Consider the following 20,969-nt stretch of genomic DNA (forward strand, 5'->3'; position numbering starts at 1 on the left):
ATGAAAATTTGGCCAAACTAGCATGTGCTACGCGCACTGCATACCACGAGTCGACTGGTCAAGATCCCTACTTCATAAATTTCGGTCGGAAGATGGTAGTGGATGGACGAGATTTTTCCCGAAAGGACAAACTCGGAGACCCGGAGGACGAAGTAGCTAAAATGGGATATAATCGATCGCGTGGACTCCAGGAATTATTTGTTGATGTTAGAAAACGTTTAGATAAAGCTTCGGCTAAGTGTGAGAAGACCTATAATCTACGGAGACGTCCAGAGGAATTTCAGCCCCATCAGTCAGTATGGCGGAGAAATTTTGTGTTGTCAGATGCCGCTAAATATTTTACGAAAAAGTTAGCTCCTAGATGGATAGGACCCTACTTCGTGAAGAAGAAAGTTTCCCCCTGGACATATAGTTTAGAGGATGAAAATGGCAAGGATCAAGGTATTTGGAATATTAAGGATTTAAGGATTAGTAACCCGACTGGTGATCCCGATAGGATTTAGGTCGGAGTAGAACGGACTAGCAAAAGTTTTGTCTAGTCTAAGTAAATTTAGTTAGTCTTCTGAAATTGGTTGTATTTATTTTTTTTTGTTGTGTCCGTGAAGGATGACTGAGTGTTGGCTATGATCGGTTCTTAGGATGTATTTGGATGGTCAACCGATTCGTTTTTTTTTGTGTTAGGTAGCCAATACGAAGTCGTAGGGTTGCGGTAGCCTTAATTTCTTTTGATTTATGGAATTGAATGTCACTTAGGTTTGGTCAGAAATATGTTGTCTTCGATGATATGGCGTTGGGATTTGTTTTGATGTTAGTAAGCCATTCTATTTAATTGGGATTTTTTCGAAGCCACATAATTATGTTTTGGTGAATCTTGTTTTATAATAGCTTAGTTTTGGATGATTCACTAAATTTCGTTGTATACGGATTTAAATTCTGGAAGACCTATCTCATTTTTATTTTAATGAACAATTGGAATTACACTACTGTTTCGGTAGATGTTTCTCGCAGTATCAGTAAGAGTGGAATGGTGGAGAGTTTCTTATGGACTCATGTTATGCGAGGTATAGTGAAGTACTAGCGATGCCCCAGAGCTGGGAGGTCGCGAATAAGGGCAACATCCAGTAACCGACCAAATCAGTGTTGTCAGATTGACGTTGGAATTTGAAACTATTCTACTTGATCTCATACGATGAGAGATGACTGTTGTGTGGAAGTGGAGTAAGTGTTGTAAGTAAGTTGTTGCTTTGTGCGTGTGGTTTGAGATTGGTATGTCTTTCGTTGTCCAAGTACTTGCGCATGGTGAAGACGGTGTGGATGATGATTGTGTGGATTGTGTGGACTTCGCTCAGAGTTTAGGTAGTGTGTCGCTAGCGCGAGGGAAAATTTTCTTCGTCTAGTTTTTCCTCGTAAATTTTCCTCTGGGAAAGGGAGGTGTTGTTACGTTCCAAATTTAAAGTAAAAAGTCCCACCTCTATTTTATCAAAATTTAAATAATTCAGGACGTGTAAGAGCGGTTGCCTATAATATATTATAAGCAAGGTGGCGAAAATAAAATTAGTAATTTTCAAATAGGGGTAATGTCTGGCAAATTGTGCTGAAGTTAAGGGAACACGTCCTCTTTTTTGTGAAGAAACTAATTTAGATCGTTCTTTCTAGAGTTATCTTGGAAGAATTGGGATCATAAAATTGAAATTTTTGAATCTCGGTATTATTCGGTGACCTCCGTGTGTCAAGTTGTCAAGTGTTCGGAAAGACGACGGAAAGAAAGTGATTCCAGGTTTGACGGTGTAACTGAAAGGTTGGGCTAGATTAAAAACGGCATTTTGTTTTTTGCTTTTGCTGCTGTTCCATGTGGGATCTGGACTAGTCCGAACCGTGTGGATATTCAAGGGGATTTGCTGCCTTCGTGGAATGGTTTTTTTTTGGAATATCCACAATTTCGCAAAAAAAAGCGGATCTACAGTACACGTGAATACCGGGAGTCGTATTTAGATCAAGAAATTAGCCTTAATCACGAGTCCAAATAGCCGGCTACGCTTCGGTCCAATTTGGGATATTTCAAACCCCTAATCTGGCTAAGAAGGGTGAGTGTTAGAACATTTCGTTTTTAATTAATTAAAAAGTTGTAGTTATTTTTTTATCCCATCTCTAAAAAGCTATTCACATTTTTATCAGTTTTCATACATTCAAGTTCGGAGACAAGTTTTTTTTTGTATTGCTCCATTATCGCCAAAAGGCAGATAAACAAAGTGTTAAAATCAATATATTTATTTCCAAATAATTATTTTAGACACAGATGGTAATTAATGTTTTCTTGCTTCAGGGTTGGTTGGTTGGTTGGTTTGTTTGTTTTTTTCTGCTTCTTCTTCTTCGTATTTTTCCGTCTGGCTGTAATTTTCAACTTTTCAACATTGTCACACAAGTCTATGTACATCGGCAATCGTATGGGATTTTGGATTGAAGACACGCTGAACTATAACTGGAATTCCACGCGGTGAAGTATATGAAAATTCGAGGTATGGATCGATAATAATTAATTTTCAACGGAAGATTTAAGCGCCGTCTAATTTGGTTTGCGAAATACAATAGTTTTTTTTAAAAGATTATTTGCTGTTAGTTTTTATTTTCATATTTACAAATACTTTACAGATTTTTTTTTAAAGATAATTTGCGGTTTATTTTATTAATTCAATATTTACACATACCTATTTTAATTTTGTAAACTGCGTCTAAGGGGGGGTTATATATTTGAGATTTTTTTTTATATTATTTTCTGCGCACGCACTTGAGCTCACGTGGTGTCCTATTTGCGTTAATTATTTTTTTTTTGGTTGGTATTGAACCGCACACCCCTTAGCGTCCGGTACTTTTGATACGTCTTACCTTTCATTTTGTTCTGTTAAATAGAAATACCTTATGAATTTTTGTTAGGCAAGTAGAAGCCGCATTTTTATATTATTTTTTTATTAAGCCTATGGTAAAGTTAAATAATATTGTAATATGTATTTATTTTTAACTATCTTGGGAATCTATTTATTAAAATTGACTAAATTCTAATCTGACAATTTCATTTATTTTTTTTATTTATTCAGGTTGTATACTGTTACTTAGTATTTTAGTAGTAAACCTATTGGTAAGTTGGTGGTTTATTGAATAATAACGTAGGGAAGGCTGTGGGCCAATTTACCTGGCGTCCCTGATATAACTTCGGATTTTTTTTGTTTTGTGGACCGCACGACCATCTCCACTGTTTTGTCTAGCCGCGAGCCATTCCCAGACTGTCACCGTATAGTACTTTTCTTTCCGGGTGTACGTCTGATTTATATTTGGTACATTTTGTAATTTTTTTATATAGATTCGGTTTTGTACGCCACACTTTTCTCTAACTATATTTAGAATACAGCACTTGTCTAGTGCAAAGTGCCTACTGATATCATTCGAGAAAGTTTCTACAGTTTTTAGCATCTGATCTAGCTGGTTTCGAGTGAAAATCATTAATTTCAAATCATCCATCCATATACAATAGATCATTAAGCCTCGCCATGACAGTATTGTTTTTGTTTATGCCAAAACCTGAGTCTGTGAAGTTTAGGAGCTGAGATAGTGAGTTCATCGCTTAGAGAACCACGGTGTACTCAACGAGTCCCCTTGAAAAAAAGGCCCCGGTTAACTGGGACATCTTTAATTTCAATATTCATTTTACCAGCTATTTGAAGGTTAAACGTTGTTTATCTAGATTTCTCTAAAGCCTTTGACCGTGTACCTAAGCGCAGACTTCTACATAATCTAGAACATTTCGGAGTTCGCGGTACTTTACTTCGTTGGATAGATGATTTTCTGACAGATCGATATTACAAAGTTAGAGTTGGCGAATCTTTTTTACAGGACAGGTTAGTGGAAAGTGGAGTGCCTCAGGGTTCCGTCCTTGGACCTCTGCTGTTTACGGTTTACACCAGCGATGTTCCTTATTATGTCTCAAGTAAAATATCGTTCTACGCTGATGACACAAAAATATATGCCAATCCAATCACAAACCAGCTTACCCTTCAAATGGACTTGGACTCTATTTTAACTTGGTGTTCCCAGTGGTTACTACCCTTAAACGCCGAAAAATGTGTAGTGCTTCGAATTGGTAAAAATAACCCACTTGTGCCGTACTTTGTTAACGGGCAGCCATTAGTTTCAGTATTTTCGTATAACGATCTTGGTGTTATCATAAACAGTAGCCTAACTTGGTCCGACCATATTACCTCTATTTGTAAACGTGCGAACTCCAGACTGTATTTTATTCGGAGGTGTTTTTCGAGAGTTTCAATGCAATCACTCTGTAAACTTTACACTCTGTACGTAAGACCCATACTTGAATACGCTAGACCAACGTGGTATCCTGATCTGGTTCGAGAAAAGACTATGTTGGAAAATGTCCAAAGAAAAGCCACTCGAATTTCTTTGGGACCGAGAAGTCCTTCTTATGCAGAAAGACTTAGTATGGCTAACCTAACTTCCTTTGAACTTCGCCGACAACGTGGAGACCTAATTACAACTTTTAAAATATTGAAATTCAATTTTGGAAATCTCGATGAAATTTTTATCATTAATCAAGATGAACGCCTCAGAGGTCATCAATTCAAACTGAAGAAAGAAAATTTTTCTACAAGATCAAGGCAGAACTTTTTACCAAATAGAGTTTTTGACTGCTGGAATAACCTTAACGATAACATTGTCTCTGCTCCCTCTACCAATTCGTTCAAAAACAGACTTGACCGTTTTATATTATAGTTAAAATATTGTTTTTCTTGTAAACCAAAAATTGTAATTTTATTTCTTTTATTTGTAATTTTTGTTTTTTTACTAGTAGGGTATTAATGAAATTTCTTTGTTTTTGGGCATAATAGGGACTTAGTTCCTCTGCCCTCACTTATGTATAATAATAATAATTTTAATCTTCCATACCGCCATTATATCCACCAAAAGATTCACTATATTCCTCCTACTGACTTTAAATATTCTCAATATATCTATAAGCCAGTCTAAAAGTATAAAAAGTATACGGAAATGTAAAAAGTTAATAGATGAATTTCAAATGCGTGAAAATTGCTTCAAATTAATTAATTCAGTCATCATTTACAATCTATTGTCATTATTTACAATGCGATATATTGCATATTTATATAAAAATTATGGCATAAAATGCATAAACGTCAATTCATTTTGAATTGGGGATTATAAGTAATATTTATCTATTTATTTAATTAATTATTTTAAAAGTTATTTCAATATTTCAGTCTTCAATATTAGCGATAGTACCTATAGATAATACCTAATATTCTTGGTATTGTTGTAGCAGGTAACAGATTATAATCCTGTAATGATAGGCTGTTTCAAAATTTGATTGCGTGGGGTACAAATAAAATTGTACTTTTGCAAATTATTTTGTTCTCAAACGTAAAAGTAAAAACTCAAGTGTTGTTAAACGAGCTTGTTTAAATTAATAGTTATTTCGATTTTAAAATGCCGAAAATCGCTATTTGGATTAAACCTTACAAAAGCTATCTATGGATATGGACAATGTTTATTATTCGGTTTGTGGTAAAATTGTAAGTATGTACTTAACATTAGTAAAACGGGAATAATACGAATAAATTTTAATATAATACCAACACCTGTATACAATTATGTATCTTTTATTATAAAATAAATATTTTAACTATTGCTGAAATATCAGTGACTGCCATGCAATAATCGTGCAGTTACTTGAATGAAATATCTTCTATTAATGTAATGTAATACCCCAGTCGAAAGGAGAGCAAAATGCCACTGAATCTCTAAAAATGTTACGAACAAGCTGAATTTTGAAGAGAATATTAATTTTGGGACCCCAAAAAAGGTGCAAAAAAGTTTATTACTTTAACCTTTGGGCTTCCCGGGGAGTAAAAACCCAATAAAATCGATTTACCAAGAATCTGTACATCGCAGAAAAATATGTTTTAAATAAAAAATATAGCTGAGATAATTTTAAACAAAAATGTTTAAAAGCAATTTTTGTGTAGAATAAATCGTTCTCTTAGAAACAACGCTGAAAGCGACAGTCAAATAAACGTGGCGCGATTTTTGCCATTTCTTATAATTCTCAAGAGATCAATACAATATATCCCTTTCATTGACTGCCCACTACGAAGTTTCGATTACTAATCGTCGGGCTAGTACTTATTTGTTCAATATGCGAAATTCTCATTTTGAGATATTTACATTTAAATATTTTAGTAATATTTACTCGTTTATTTTAAAACACAGAAAAATTATGTTAATTCTAAAAAAAAATATTTAAAATGGTGTGCTGGATTATGACTTCAAATTTTTACTGACCCTTTTTAAATTTGAAAAAAAAATCGGTTGCCTGTAAAGTAGGTTTTACGGGCGAAGATTTTACGTGACAACGTCTTTTTCTCGGTAGAATATTTATTGATATGAATATTAATAAATTGCACAATAGGAACAAGGAATTTAATGAAAATAAGAATTGCACAAATTTTAACTATAGAAATATATTTTGTTTACTAAAACATTGTACATGTAAACTTAACTAATTTCTATTTGAGTGATTTTGTTGAGGATAGGACGATGATAGGAGAAATATGAAATGAAAGGAAGTGTTTCTGCTGTAATGTGTCTTGAACGCCAAGAACGCTCGAGAAAGACAGAGACACAAGCACGGAAGCACGCACCGATTCAACGCGCCTAATTCTGTAGTGCTGCGCGCGCAGCGGACCGATCATGTTTGAGTGGGAGAGAGACGCAAGGCATTCGCCGGTCCGGCGGGCCTCTCTCTCGTTCGGTGACTCACTGTAACAGACGTGAGCGGGCGTTACACTTTTTCATGAATGACTCCGCGCCACAACCTAATTTAAGACGTTGTCACGTCAAAAAATAAAAACCTTTGCTTATGGAACAAAAAGTAAAATTAGTACAGAAATTTGCACATTTGTTCCATATGCAATGAAGTACAAAACTGAATTATATAATAACGTTTTAAGTAAAATATTTTAGTTTGCGTTTCTATATATCTTATGTATCATTCCACAGTTAGATCACAGTTTATTACAATATTTCTAATCTTATATTACAGAACCTTTAAAAATATACAAGGGTACATCAAAAAGAAAACTGCTTTTTGTTTTCAAAATTTATTAAGAATTAAAACATGTTCATGTGAAACAAAAAGTAAAAGTTTTACATTCTTCGCCGTAGGTACACGTCATGTAACTGAAATAAATGAATAATATTGTAATTAAAAGAACGAACCTCATATTACTGCACCATTTTTTCTATACAAGGGTACATCAAACAGGAAACTTCTTTTTGCTTTTAAAATTTATTAATAATCAAAACATGTGTATGTGAAACAAACAGTAAATAAAAGTTAAATATTCTTCGCAGTAGCTACCTACTCATAAGGTAATTGAAACAAATAATTGCAGTTGGAAGAAATAAAATTATTTATTTAGTGAAGAAAATATTGTTCTGTACAATATTTTGTCAACCTCAGGCATGTAGGCAAACATAGACTCAATATGCTTTATTTTTTTAGCATCGACCGTAGGTTTTTCGGTAATAACCTTTACCATGGAAAAGTTAATAATAATATTAGGATCGTTTTTGCCATGTTTTTAGCAGAGCCGCGTGTCTCATGTTTATTAAGTCTAATAAAAATAACATTGTCATTTTTATTAAAATCACATTTAAAACTAATATGCAAGGGGTCATCTTTTTTATAGTTAATTTGTTTAACTTTAGTAAAAGGCAGATCTTTAAAATTTAGAGTTTGGCTTACTGTTTGAAAATTTAAAAAATCTTCTTTTTTTAGTTGCAGTACCTTGAGAGGTGCTTTACCGGGGGGTATATTTACGAGGTGTCTTAAGAGTGAAACAGGGCTGTATATTTCCCTATGTTTTAAATACTTTTCTATTTTACTGTGAACAGAGTCGATTTCTCGAATTAAACTATGTCCGGCCTCTGAAAATTTTTGTTCAACTGTATTAACGCGATTATTGATGTGTAAGAAATACTTTATAGCTAAGGCCATGTGTGAATTGCGGTTTTGGGGGACACAAGAATCCGACCATAATATAAACTTATTTACATTAGGATTTGTTTCTGAAATTGTATTTAATAGTTTGTTAAGAGCACTGGCAATGTGATTACCATTACGGCCTGAAATGGCTTCATGCCATAGAGCACAGTAGGTAATTTTATCTGTGGAGCAGTGAACAGTTAAATTATATACTGAAAACTTTTTTTTATAAAAAAAATTTGACACCTCAGCTTTTGGTATAGCAAAAACATTTTGCATATCAAAGCATAAAACAGCAGTAGACTGGTCAAATTTGTAGGCCTTTCTATCAAAGTTTCTTTCAATTTTTCCTTCAATTTTATTTTTTATGTGAAAATCATAATGTTTTTTATTTTCTTTAGTTTTATTTTCAATTAATTTGTATTTCTCGCAGGTATCACATCTATCCTTTTTTGGCAGAAGAAAACCAAAATTATATTCTCTTGTAAAAATTTCTCTATACTTATGTGATTTAACAGGAAAATTTTTACTAAAGTCACTTTCTAGGTATAGTCGATACATTTTTTCAATAGAGAGACACGGATCTAAATACAATCTAACACGATCTGATCGACAGTAGTGAGACTCAATTGGGGGGAACGACTCAATATGTTTTCGTACCCCGTCTAGAGCTTCTAATGGTAAGACTTTCTTTACGTATTTTCCTTTCAAAGGAGTCCGAGCAATCCCTGAGTTATCCTTATAGTGTTTTTTAAAGAAATAATAAATTCTCTGTTTACTAATGTTTAGAGTAGGTAAAAAAAATCCCTACATACTCTAATTTGCTTATTTAAAACCTCAAGGTGATATTGAAACAAATTTTGTTTCTGACAGTCCGAAATATTTTCTGTTTTCACGTACCTTCGTTTTGGTGAACTTTTTTTTACAAATTTTAAATAAAATGCGCTTTTTTTGCTATCACTTAGTTGCCAAAAGTTTTTAAATATAACCTCCCTTTCGTTCGTATTAATATTTTCAATACATTGATAGGTACAAGTTTTCAAACACTTGGATTGACATTGACTTGGAGCATGGACAACTCCTTTTTCGTCCTTATATTGAAGCCCATGTTCTCGCTGAACTTTCTTCACATTTCTAGTCTAGTTCTCAGGATTTCTCAATCGCTTTCTTGTTTTTTTAGAAGTCTTCTTGCTGCTTGCTGGGACATCTTGATTTTCCATGTTATTTTCTGCTGAGCTTTCTTCTGTACATTTTTCGGCACATTCTGACACTATTTTTCGGCACATTCTGACACTATTTTTGTAGAACTCTCTGTATTTTGTCTATTTCCATTAGAAGAAGTTGAACTTGAATCACTGTTATAGTCAAAATTTTTTCTGTGTTTGAGTGGTTTTGCATTATAATCAGGATCCCAGATTGAATCGTCACTATCAAACATATTCTCGACATCAGTAGGTAATAACGGCACAGGGGACGAACATTCAGACATTGCAATATCGTTTATTTTAGAAACGTCGGTAATCGTCTCAAATAGATTTCTTTTTATAGCGTTAATTTGTTGATGATCTATATCCACTCTGTAACAAAAAAATTACATGAGTTTTTACGCTCTCCTTACAGAAATATCGTCAAATTAGTGCATATTTGTGCCACATGCCAAATTCTTATTCTGAGACATTGATATTATTAAATTTGGTAATATAGTGAAGAACACATCATTAAATAGATAATATTTATACATTTTTACACACGTAAATAAATAATATATGCGTTTACTTTCCCGTTTTATACTATTATTTATCACATCCAGTCGCCACCATACAAGAAGTAAGACACGTTAACCTCAACTCACTGCATAACACTGGCATGGCACAAACAAGCACCGAAGCACCGAATGCGCGTGTGAAATACTTTCTTCCTATTGGCCTTTGCATATGGAACACTTAAGCACTGAAATAACCCATAAAATAATCATATGGCACAAAGTTACAAAGGTATTACATAGAAGTCTTGGCTGTTAGAGTTATCAGGGTCAAATTACATACATTATTATGTTGGCAATGTTTCATTGCAACTTCTAACCCGAAAAAGTAGAAAATGTGGTATAGAACAAATAAGCACTAACCCGACGTAATGTCTAGCCTTTATAACCTATAGCATGAAATTTTAGTTTTGAGTTTTGGGAATAAATGTGAGGTAATTGAAATATGTTTAAAAAACGCTGGATTTAAACTTTCACACAACAAACGAACTAAAACATTTAAATCTTTTTTTTTCAATTACACTAGTACGTTTTTCAATAGAACAAAATGTCTGCAATAAACTATACCCAAAACCATCTTCATTTTTTATTCATATTTCAAATGCCTCATATTTATTACCATAACTCAAAATTAAAATTTCGTTTCATAGGTTTTAAATATTGATCTTTAATAATGGAAATTTTCTACACTTGGTTGATAAAAGTGATCAATTCTATTGATCTTATGAGAATCGTAAAAATTGGTAGAAAACGCGATACGTAACTTTATTTAACGCCTTTATAAAAATCTCAACAAAATACAAAAACTGCATACGAAATCTGCACTCTTTGTCTTTAAAACGTATCTTGATATTTGTCGATAGAACATTTGGATTAAAAGATATCAAATTTTTACCGTCAAGCTAATAAAAATTTTATCGAACACTGATTTCGCGCGTGTAACTGACATGCAAAATCGACTGTCACTTCAAGCGTTGTTTCTAAGAAAACGGTTCATTCTACACAAAAAATGTTGATAAATATTTTTTTTTAATTATCTTAGCAACATTTTTTATTTAAAAAATTTTTTTCTGCGATGAACAGATTCTTGGTAAATCGATTTTTTAAAAAGCCCCCCCCCCGCGAGGAGGTTTTAAAAGCCCGGGGGTAAAAGTGGTGCATCTTTTTTGAGGTCCTAAAATTAATATTTTTCTCCAAAATTCAGCTTGTTCGTATGATTTTTATGGGTCAAGTGTCAACTCTGTGACGACTGGACTATAATGTAACTGTATTTATTTATATTAAAAAATCTATTACAGGTTGCATGCTAAAAGAAACTTCAGATAGTTTTTAGCTTTTAGCCAAAAAGGTCGAAACCAAATCTGGCCAAAAATATCAAGCTTTTTTTCGGCAAAGTTCGAAAGAAGGAAACAAACAAGATACTTTAAATAAGACTTGTGCAGTGTATTAATCTCTTAAAATATACCGCTTTCCAAATTATCCAATAAAACTTAACCCTTTAACGATTTCTGGTCGATATATCAACCGGTTATGAATTACTGACTTCTTAAAGTCGCACAGGTTTGTGAATAAGCCAGTTATCACGATTCTGTCTAAGGAACGAATTTTCGATGAATCGGTATCGGTAAATGAAAACGCGCGGTTTATAATTTATGATTCAGCTTGGTAAAATGAAAAGTAGTTTATAATTCAACCAGTGCGCCTTTTGTGTACTATCTGTCTTACATGTGTTCTGTTTTGTTGTTTCAATTGCCCGATTTTTATGAAAAAAACCGTTATTTAGGTAAGTTTTAATTATTTTATATCATATTTGTTTATACAGAACGTTGTAACATTATGTAAAGCAAACAGAATGCATCTTATAAGTGATAAACACAATAAAATATTGTTAGACGGCAAATTTTTTAGGTTACGAGTGCTTTTATTTCTGTTTTAATTTTCCCATTAAAAGTGTTATTAGTAAAGTAAACAGTTATATATTGATAATCTTGGAATGAAAAAAAATTCACGAAAGCCTATGTCACATTTGGTATACCGCAGCTTTTTTTGCCAATGAGTTCATACATAATTTTTCGAATAGAAAGGGGTCATGTAGCAACAACATTTCGTAAAATAAACAAGATTAAAGGACGAAATGTGTCTACTGATTCTGTGGTTAGAAGTTCGATGGTTGGTGAACATTTACCTGTAAAAGGTACCTCTCGGCAATGTGCTTTCTGTAGCACAGAGAAGAAGCCAAAGCGATCTTACATGATATGCAAAAAATGTGATGTTGCTCCTTGTTTGGAATGTTTTACACCTTTCCATTTGTAATAATTGTCTCTTACAATAATTGTCTTTTGAACAAAACGTTGTCTAAAGTGGGTGTTTTTATTTAGTATTACAATTTCCTTAACAAATTAAACAAGCGGTTGATTTTTCAACCAGTGAAATTTTCAAAGTCGTTGGGACCGCAATGGTTCTTTGGTTGAAAAATCAACCAGGTCCTGTTCAACAAAGAAAAAAACATAATACTAAGAGGATACATTATGACTCTATTTATAGTTGTTTTGCATTGTTATACTGAATATAAGCTTTGAACGACGTAAAAAAAAGTTTGCTCCTTAAAGGGTTAACTTACTTCTTTAAAAAAATATATTGTAAACTAAATATTTCAAGTAAAAGGACTCTAAAGAGAAACTATGTCAACTCGTTGTAATATTCAATAATAAATAATATAAAAACTAATATAAGTGACATAAAGTTCTACGGGAGTGTTGAGGAAAACACTGATTCGTCAGAAAGATATATCGCTCATTTGGGGATTAATGTTATAAGGTATCAGATATTATCAAAATCCTATTTAATTTTATGCAAGCAATCAGAGAAAAAAGACAACTCTGCAACAATATCACGTTTTGTACAGGAAGAAATATTAAAATTTTTTTCTTCCTGTTGTTATTCCTAGCCATAAATGATTACTTGTTTTATCCGATGCTGTAGCATATATGGTCAAGGCAGGACAAAATTTAAAAATATTTTGTACCAACTTAATATACGTTACTTGTTTGAAACATGGAATAAACAGAGTTTCAGAAGAAATTATAAAAATGTTTTCTTTTGTAAACTCCCTGATATCAACTGAATGACTGACTGATATCCCTGATAAAAAAGTCTTCAAATCTTATATAAGAATTCAACTTTATAAAGAAATGCTTTCAAATATTCCACTTTCATCAGAACCATGCCTAACACCATGGGGAACATGATTGGAAGCCTCTTTTTTATTTAGACTATTTCATGGATGAAAGTTCCTAGTTTCTGCTAAATGCTAAACAAATTTTTATATACACAACGTTCTTCAGCAGGATTTTTTATTAATTAAATTAAATTTTAGTTTGCTATAATTTAATTACTCAATTAGAATCATCAAAGTTGTCCTTGGTAGAAAAATACAGCCGTAATAAAGAAATTAATATCTGCTTTTCAAAATGTTGTGACAGAAAAGATATTTTTCAAAAATTTAAAATAATATTTAAAAAAACAATGGTTTTCAGAAACTTAATGAGGTAGTTGATGTTCTTGTTGGCAATTTTTGAGAAGAAATAGACTTAGAACCAAATATTTTTTGTGAATTTAAATGCTTCCATTACATCCATTAATGTGGAAATAAGTTTCTAAATATACAAATATACCTATTTACACAGATAAAAGCCATAAGCTTTTATAGGAAAATTATAAAAAACCTTTAGTAGTTTATTGTTTCCATAATTCTAAGGAAGGGTATTTTACTTTTTTACTACTTTAACCCTTAATAAGACATGGGATATAAGGAGAATTAATTTGTTTGTTTATATACTTTTGCTATCTAAAGGAGGTAAATAAAACATATTTTTGTTAAAATATAAAATAATTTGAAAAAGTAATAAAAAAAATAGTGGTGAGAACTATTTTCCCGTTGTTCTTTAAAAAAAATTTGTAGGTAGGAAATTAATTACCCTTATACAGTTTGTGAAACAATTTATTAATTCAAAAATATAAAAATGCATATATGGGTGACAAAACTAATTTAGGTCTCAACTACAGCAGTGTGGAATGATTTAAAACATTGTTTTGGGCATAAAGCTACTTGACAATAACTACATATAATGTTCGTTCGTTTTTCTTCTTTTTTTGTTGAGCAAAATCTGCATCTTTTATAATTTTTTTGAACATCTGGTAAATGTGGTCCTACATTTCTCAGCCGAATTTCGTCTGGAACACCAAAGTTGCCCGTTTTTTTAATTTTAAATATCACAGGTCGAGATGCCTTTACTGTAAAGTCACCTATGAGAGCTCTTCCAAGGCGAAGCCTAAAATCCTTGTGAGAAGTATTTTTTTGATCATGAATTCTTGTGTACATAATATATGCATTAATTACACTTGCATCTAAAAGAAAGAAGAAAAATCTCATCCACGATTTTCTAGACTTTCTGCTTATGGGATATGATGCCCTAAAGTGGTCAAAGTAATCAACTCCTCCCATGTTTAGTGTATAATCTGCAATAACTTTTGGGCACATTATATCTTTCTTTGTGCCATCTCTTTGTGTACGTTTTATCATGGTTACTTCATGTGGTTGATTAGCAGTTGTAATAACTGTGACTTCTTTGGTATCCAACCACTTTATTGCTGTTATAGGGCCACTGCTCAAACAATAGAATTCATTCTTTCGAAGTTTTTCATTTTTGGTTTGCTTTTTCCTCATGAAATCGGGCAAACTTTTGCGATTAGGTCTAACTGTACCTATAGCATACAGCTGTTTAGCATATAAATCTTCCAACAGTTTGCAACTCGTAAAAATGTTATCAAAAACAACCAAAGATTTGTGTGGTATATCTTGGCATAATTCAGTTACAACCTTGTATCCCAAGCCATCATTTTCAATGCCTTCAGTTTTTCCAGTATAGATAATAAACTGGTACAGATACCCAGTAATAGCATCACACTTTGCCCAAATTTTATAACCACGCTTAATCGGCTTCTTGGGCATATACTGTTTGATAGAACTACTTCCTTTAAATTTCACCATACATTCATCAATAGAAAATCGACTTCCAGGTTTGGCTTGTTTTTTGAAAACTTCATTTAGTCTATCTATAAATGGTCTTATCTTATACAGTATATCAAAGTTAGGTGAACCTCTCTCTGCAGCTGCTGAATTGTCATTTAGATGGATATTTTCTATTAATTTTTTGAACCTGGTTATTGTAAAAGCTTTGGAGATAACAGGATTATTATAAAAAGGTTCACTTGACCAATATAAATCTTTGTCTGGTACAGGGTGCAGTCCCATTAAAATAAAAACACCTAGCAATGCCCTTATTTCTTCTTGGCTAGTGTTTTTGTAATTTTTGCTGTCTTTTTGTACAGCATATAAATTCGTTTGAGCAACAATTTGTTCTATTAGATCACAAGGGAAAAAATTCTCAAAATAAAATATTGGTTGACTTTTATGGGTGAATTGAACATTTGACTGTAACACAGGCTCAAATTTTGGTATTTCTGGCACATCTGTTTCAGAGGTCCATTGTCCAGTAAAATTAGTTAGCGTAACCACTGGACTCTGTTCTACCAAAACAATTTGATTTTCTTGTGGGTCATTCTCAGATGTTCTTTCAGTTGTGGAATTTACATCAACGGTTGTTGAAGGAACAATTTCATCAGATTCACCAAGCAATTGCCCAATTCTGCTATCAATAACATCTCCATCGGACTTACCGCAAACAGAAGTAGATGGGGATGGTATAAAAATGTCATCATCATCATCAGTGTCGAGATCAATATCAGACCAATCTTCTTCTAAGGCAGCAAGGAGTTCACGTTCTAATAATCTCCTTCTTGAATTCATAATCCTAAAATATAACAGAAATTTTAATGTTTCTGGTGCATGACTTTTGCGTTTTTTTTATGGAATTGGATAAGGGGAATAATTTTCCCACCAACTTCAAAGACAAAAATAACTATCTTTTCAAAAAATTTGTATAACAAATTACAATGTATTTAGCTTAACCAAACAATATATATATCAATAATACAATAACTTTGTACTTACCAGAATTTTTGGGGCCGATTCACCAAATAATTTGCAAAATTGTAACAAAAATCAACTTTTAGCGGCAAGAAATATCATAACCTATGAAAATCTAGTTGTCGATTGTCAACTAAAAATCAGATCCATGGAATAACTGTCAGAATAGTTGGTGTATTTATCCATGAAATGAATACGTAATATCACAAAATTTAACATTCTGTGTATTGACAGCGACAATCGAAATTTGGCGGCAAAGTAAAGTGGGAAATATGTTCCCGTTATCTTATTAAGGGTTAACTACAATTATTTAGTACATTACAACCACTGACTTAGTTTTTAAATTTATTTATATTATTTTTTAATGACTAAATTAACCACTAATTAATATAACAATATTAAATATATGTTTTTATTAACAGTATGCATAGTTTCTAAAAAAATGCATATTTTCTAAAATAAATGCATATTTTTGTTAAATTAGTACATATTTATGTGCATATTTTTCATTTTCTTGCATATTTGTCCAATTTTGGTAATAAGTCTTTATTTTCTGATTAAACAAAATTTTCAGTGTTATTGTTATTATTTTATTAGTAAATACTACTACAATTTATAAACAATAGAATTTGTAATGTTTTTCTATTTTTCACTAAGTGTATATTTTTTAAATCAATGTAAAATACATCAACAGTTAAAACCGAATTTTTGCTTGTCTTCGGCAGTGCGTCAAATATTGGGAGAATTTGCTATTTTTCTCAGCAGAGGACCGTTTAAGTCAAAGCTTTCATATCTAATCCAAAATAGTTGCAAATTCAGGACTTGTACCTTAATTAACGACATAATATAAGAAATATAGTACAGTGAACGGCTAAATTATGAAATATTATCATTATTTCGAGAACCGTCGAGTTTTGAGGGAAATCTCGAAACAGGTTGATTTTTGTTATAGAATACCGATGTTATAACGCATGATATAAAATTTTTTTTGTTTTTTGTACAAAAACAATTTTTTTTAATTTAAATTCAACTAAATTACAACTAATGATTCAATTAATAGTGTACTTTAAAGTAACTAAATTATGCATAATAATTATTTTAAATTAAATGTTCAAAATTCCATCCATCGGTTTCATGACAAAATGCGAATCTACGGACAAATTCATCAAGTACATTACGGATGACTTCTGGTGTAATTAGACTCATTTCATGCCTAATTCTATCTTTCAAGTCCTGTCAGTTTTGTGGTCTATTGACATAAACTTTTGATTTTATGTAACCCCACAGGAAAAGGACTAGAGGTGTTAGATCTGGCGACCTTGCTGGCCACTCTATAAAACCTCGTCTTCCGATCCATTTCCTGGGAAAGGAATGATTTAAAAATTAATGTACTTCACGTGAGTAATACAAAGGAGATCCATCTTGTTGAAACCAGATATTTTAACTAGGTAAATTTGGATTATTGGCATTTGGATACATGTTAGCAAGAACAGGTATAAGTTAATTTCTCAAAAAAGTTAAATAACGTTCTCCTGTTAGATTTTCTTCAAAGAAAAAACGGCCAATGATTCTGTCATTAATGATCCCTTTCCATACATTTACTTTCTGAGGATATTGCGTGTGTGACTTAGTCATCCATTTACGTCAATAAATATTACAGTAACTATGCCACTATCACTTGCTTGAATTAACATTTGACAAAAAGTTTCAGTGTTTATGAGATAACGTTTTGTGTCCATTATTATTTTTACTTATTTTTGCTTTTTTAAGTATTTACCTCAGAAAGTCATGGCAGGAACCGATTAATTTAAAATAATTATTATGCATAATTTGGTTACTTTAAAGTATATTATGAATTAAATGATTAGTTGTAATTCAGTTAAATTTAAATTAAAAAAAATTGTTTTTGTACTCTTAAAAAATATTTTAGTTAAAATGTAATGTCGTTAAATAGGGAATTAAATTCTCCTTCAAATGAGTTGTCGCATTATACCAATTTCTTTAAAAAAAATTAACGGTTATGTCACTACACCCACACCGGTGATGTCATCCCTACTGCATGTACGTTATAAGATAGGTATTTTGTAACAAAAATCGACCTGTTTCGGGATTTCCCTCAAAACTCGACGGTTCTCGAAATAATGATAATATTCCATAATTTAGCCGTTCACTGTACAATATTATTATTAAAAACGTGATAAAAAGTTAATAACTTCTGAGTACGTATAATAATAAAGTGGATAATTAAAAAAAGCTCAATTAATAGGAAATAAACAAAAATTGTTAATAAAGGCACACAAAATGCAATCAGTAATAAATATACGAATAATGGTAAAATTAATGTGATTGTTATTAAAAGCAAATCAAAATAGAATTAGAGATACATATACAATACTGAAATAGAAGAGTAAGATTTCCTAGACACGATACAGTTAATACTCGTGTATCAGCAACAATATTGTCGAATAACTACTTAATATAATTACTTAAAAAATTCCCTAATCAGCGCATCGTCTCTTCAGCTGAGGGTTGGTATGAGGCAACTAAATTTTACGACTTTTTCGTCTGGGAACATAGGTAGTTTCATAATAATAATATTATAATTGCGTAGATATAGTCGAATTTGTACCAACAAGACGGCAAACTGTATTGCAATAAAATTTTAAAGCCACTTTTGCGGAATTTAATACAAGAGTAATTTTTTGCACTTGGAATTTAATTTTGTATTATTCTAAACCCGGAATCTTTCGCGGAAAGTAACTGCAAGAAGTTCCAAACGTAATATGTATATCACTTTGTAATGTATACCACTTTGTACTTTACTATGTACAGCGCTTTTTGCCGCAGGCACTGCAACCATCCTACTTGGTCCAGCTTCAGGAACAAAGTGATGTATATGTCGATTCTTGGAGATGCATTAAGGGGCGACTACTCGCATCAATATTGCTTATTTCTTAAAGCTTGGTGTTGAGTTTATTTGATTCGTAGATGAGATTGCCGGTACGACGATAAGTAGAGATAATTCCTATTTAATATTTGATCTAGAAGTTTAAATATTATGCGAACAGTTGCGAAACTGCAGTTTTGTCGGGATATTACACTATTTTTTATAAATTTTTATACAAAATTAAGACATGAAACTATACATAGATATTTATAATTTTTATGCTTTTCACAATTCTATATAAAGACCTTTTTTTATTATTTTTTTGGATGTAAACATATTTAAAATAAAATTGTCTGAAATATCTAAAGCAATTTCTAAGAAAGCAATTTTCCTCTTGGTAAAAATATCGAGGTAATTCACATAAATGGATCAATAACTGCGACGATTACAATAAAAAATAGATAAAACGAAACTCACCTGTACAACATTCTTTCCTGTCGATCGGCCTCAACATATATCCGGTAGTACATGAAGATCATCACCATACCCGGCACCCAAAAACTCACACTCGACGATATAACCGAATACGTTCGATTTACCGTGAAAGAGCAAATATGTGGGTTTTTCCTTCGGAATGCTAAATGCTCGGACGTCGTGTACCATTCCATGAAAATCGGCAAGAATGAGAGTAACGCGGGCGAGCACCACACAACAGCCAACATGAACACTAGTCGCACGTTTGTCATTATTAAGGGATAATCGAGGGGTTGAACTATGGCGTAGTATCTGCAATAAAAAAGAACATAAAAAATAAGTGTTGTTAAAATAAAAGACATAAATTATAGTACAATATTAGTTGTTATCTATGAATCGCCGAAATGTTTGTAAGCGCATAACTTCAGAACGACTTCACCAAATTTAGAGAATTCTTTTTCCAAATTTAGAGAATGTGTAAAACATAATTTAAAAAAAAAATGAACAGAAAGACGCAAAAAATAGTTTTTCTCTTTTTTGTCATTTTAAACCGCCATATAACTAATAGTTGGAAGCCATTATTATCAAAGGAAGCTATGTATAACAAAATAAATGTCAGTATTGACAGATTGACATAACGGCAACGCTGTATTTGTTATTGCGGCTCTAAATAGTAGCAATGAAGTTGCAACGTATCAGATGGGAAGATATATGTCAACGAGTTGGTTTGAAAAATCTCTTAATTTTCCATACACAAACGTCATTCCACTGTAGTAAACTTAGCTCTTCAACACTGAAAAGCGACTTTATTTCATGAGATATAATGCAACGCAAACATCTGAAGTACCAGAAACGAAAAAGTTGAAATGTTACCTTTTTATTTAAAGTAGACTTGACAACATATATATTGATAGGTAAATTTTAAGTTAAGCAATAAGTCAGAATTTGTTTATTAAAATAAAGTTACATAAAAAATAAAATTTAATTAAATTAAAATAAAATTAAATAAAATTAACATAAAATAAAATTAAAATAAAATAGAATAAAATTGAATAAAATAAAATAGAATAAAATAAAATAATATAGAATAAAATAAAATAAAATAGAAGAAAATAGAATCCAATGGAATAAAATAGAATAAAATGGAATAAAGTAGAATAAAATAGAGTAAAATAAAATATAACAAAATAAACATAATTCAATTAACATAAAACAAAATAAAATTAAAATGAAAAAAAATTAAATATAGTAAAATAGAATCAAATATATCTTAAAGAAATTTTAAGTAGGCTGTAAATAAATGTTATTCATTTCCTTCGTGACTTTATAAAAGAGTACAACAGTTAAAGCAAATATGTCTATTATCATCCATAGTCATTCATTAATAACGAGGATAATTTGCAGTGTATTTTTGGTAGTCTCCTGTTTGTTTGTTTTTTTATCTAAATATATTGTGTGCTCTATGATATTTCGTATGTCATTATAGGTCAATATTATTGAATACACTGTGAAGTGCCCTTTTGGTAGTCGCCTTGTTTTGTTTTTTATATCTTATTATATTCGTTATATACTCCCTTTTCATTTGCTATGTCGCATGTTAGGATTCGTTCAGTTGTTTATTTTGTAGTCAGCCAGAGGCCTTTTTTAAGTCAATAAATCAAAATTTGTCTTTTAGTTAAACTATTTTTATCCTTAGTGCCCTATGACATCTCGTATGTAACTATAT

General features: G+C 31.6%; 2 protein-coding genes across 2 annotated transcripts in view; both read right to left on the reverse strand.

Moving 5' to 3' along the window:
* LOC140445481 (3-hydroxyisobutyryl-CoA hydrolase, mitochondrial-like) overlaps positions 1 to 19,334 on the reverse strand; it is a 55,897-nt gene extending 36,563 nt beyond the window's left edge. Inside the window, exon 1 of the mRNA XM_072537524.1 lies at positions 19,247 to 19,334. The gene's annotated coding sequence lies outside the window, so the exon portion shown is untranslated. The remainder of the gene's footprint in view (positions 1 to 19,246) is intronic.
* Positions 19,243 to 20,969, reverse strand: part of LOC140446449 (octopamine receptor beta-1R-like) — a 31,861-nt gene continuing 30,134 nt past the window's right edge. The window contains exon 2 of the mRNA XM_072539002.1: positions 19,243 to 19,555. Coding sequence (XP_072395103.1) covers positions 19,243 to 19,555 — 313 coding nt within the window. The remainder of the gene's footprint in view (positions 19,556 to 20,969) is intronic.

This window comes from Diabrotica undecimpunctata, chromosome 7, assembly GCF_040954645.1.
Source record: "Diabrotica undecimpunctata isolate CICGRU chromosome 7, icDiaUnde3, whole genome shotgun sequence".
In the NCBI taxonomy this organism is placed as follows: domain Eukaryota; kingdom Metazoa; phylum Arthropoda; class Insecta; order Coleoptera; family Chrysomelidae; genus Diabrotica; species Diabrotica undecimpunctata.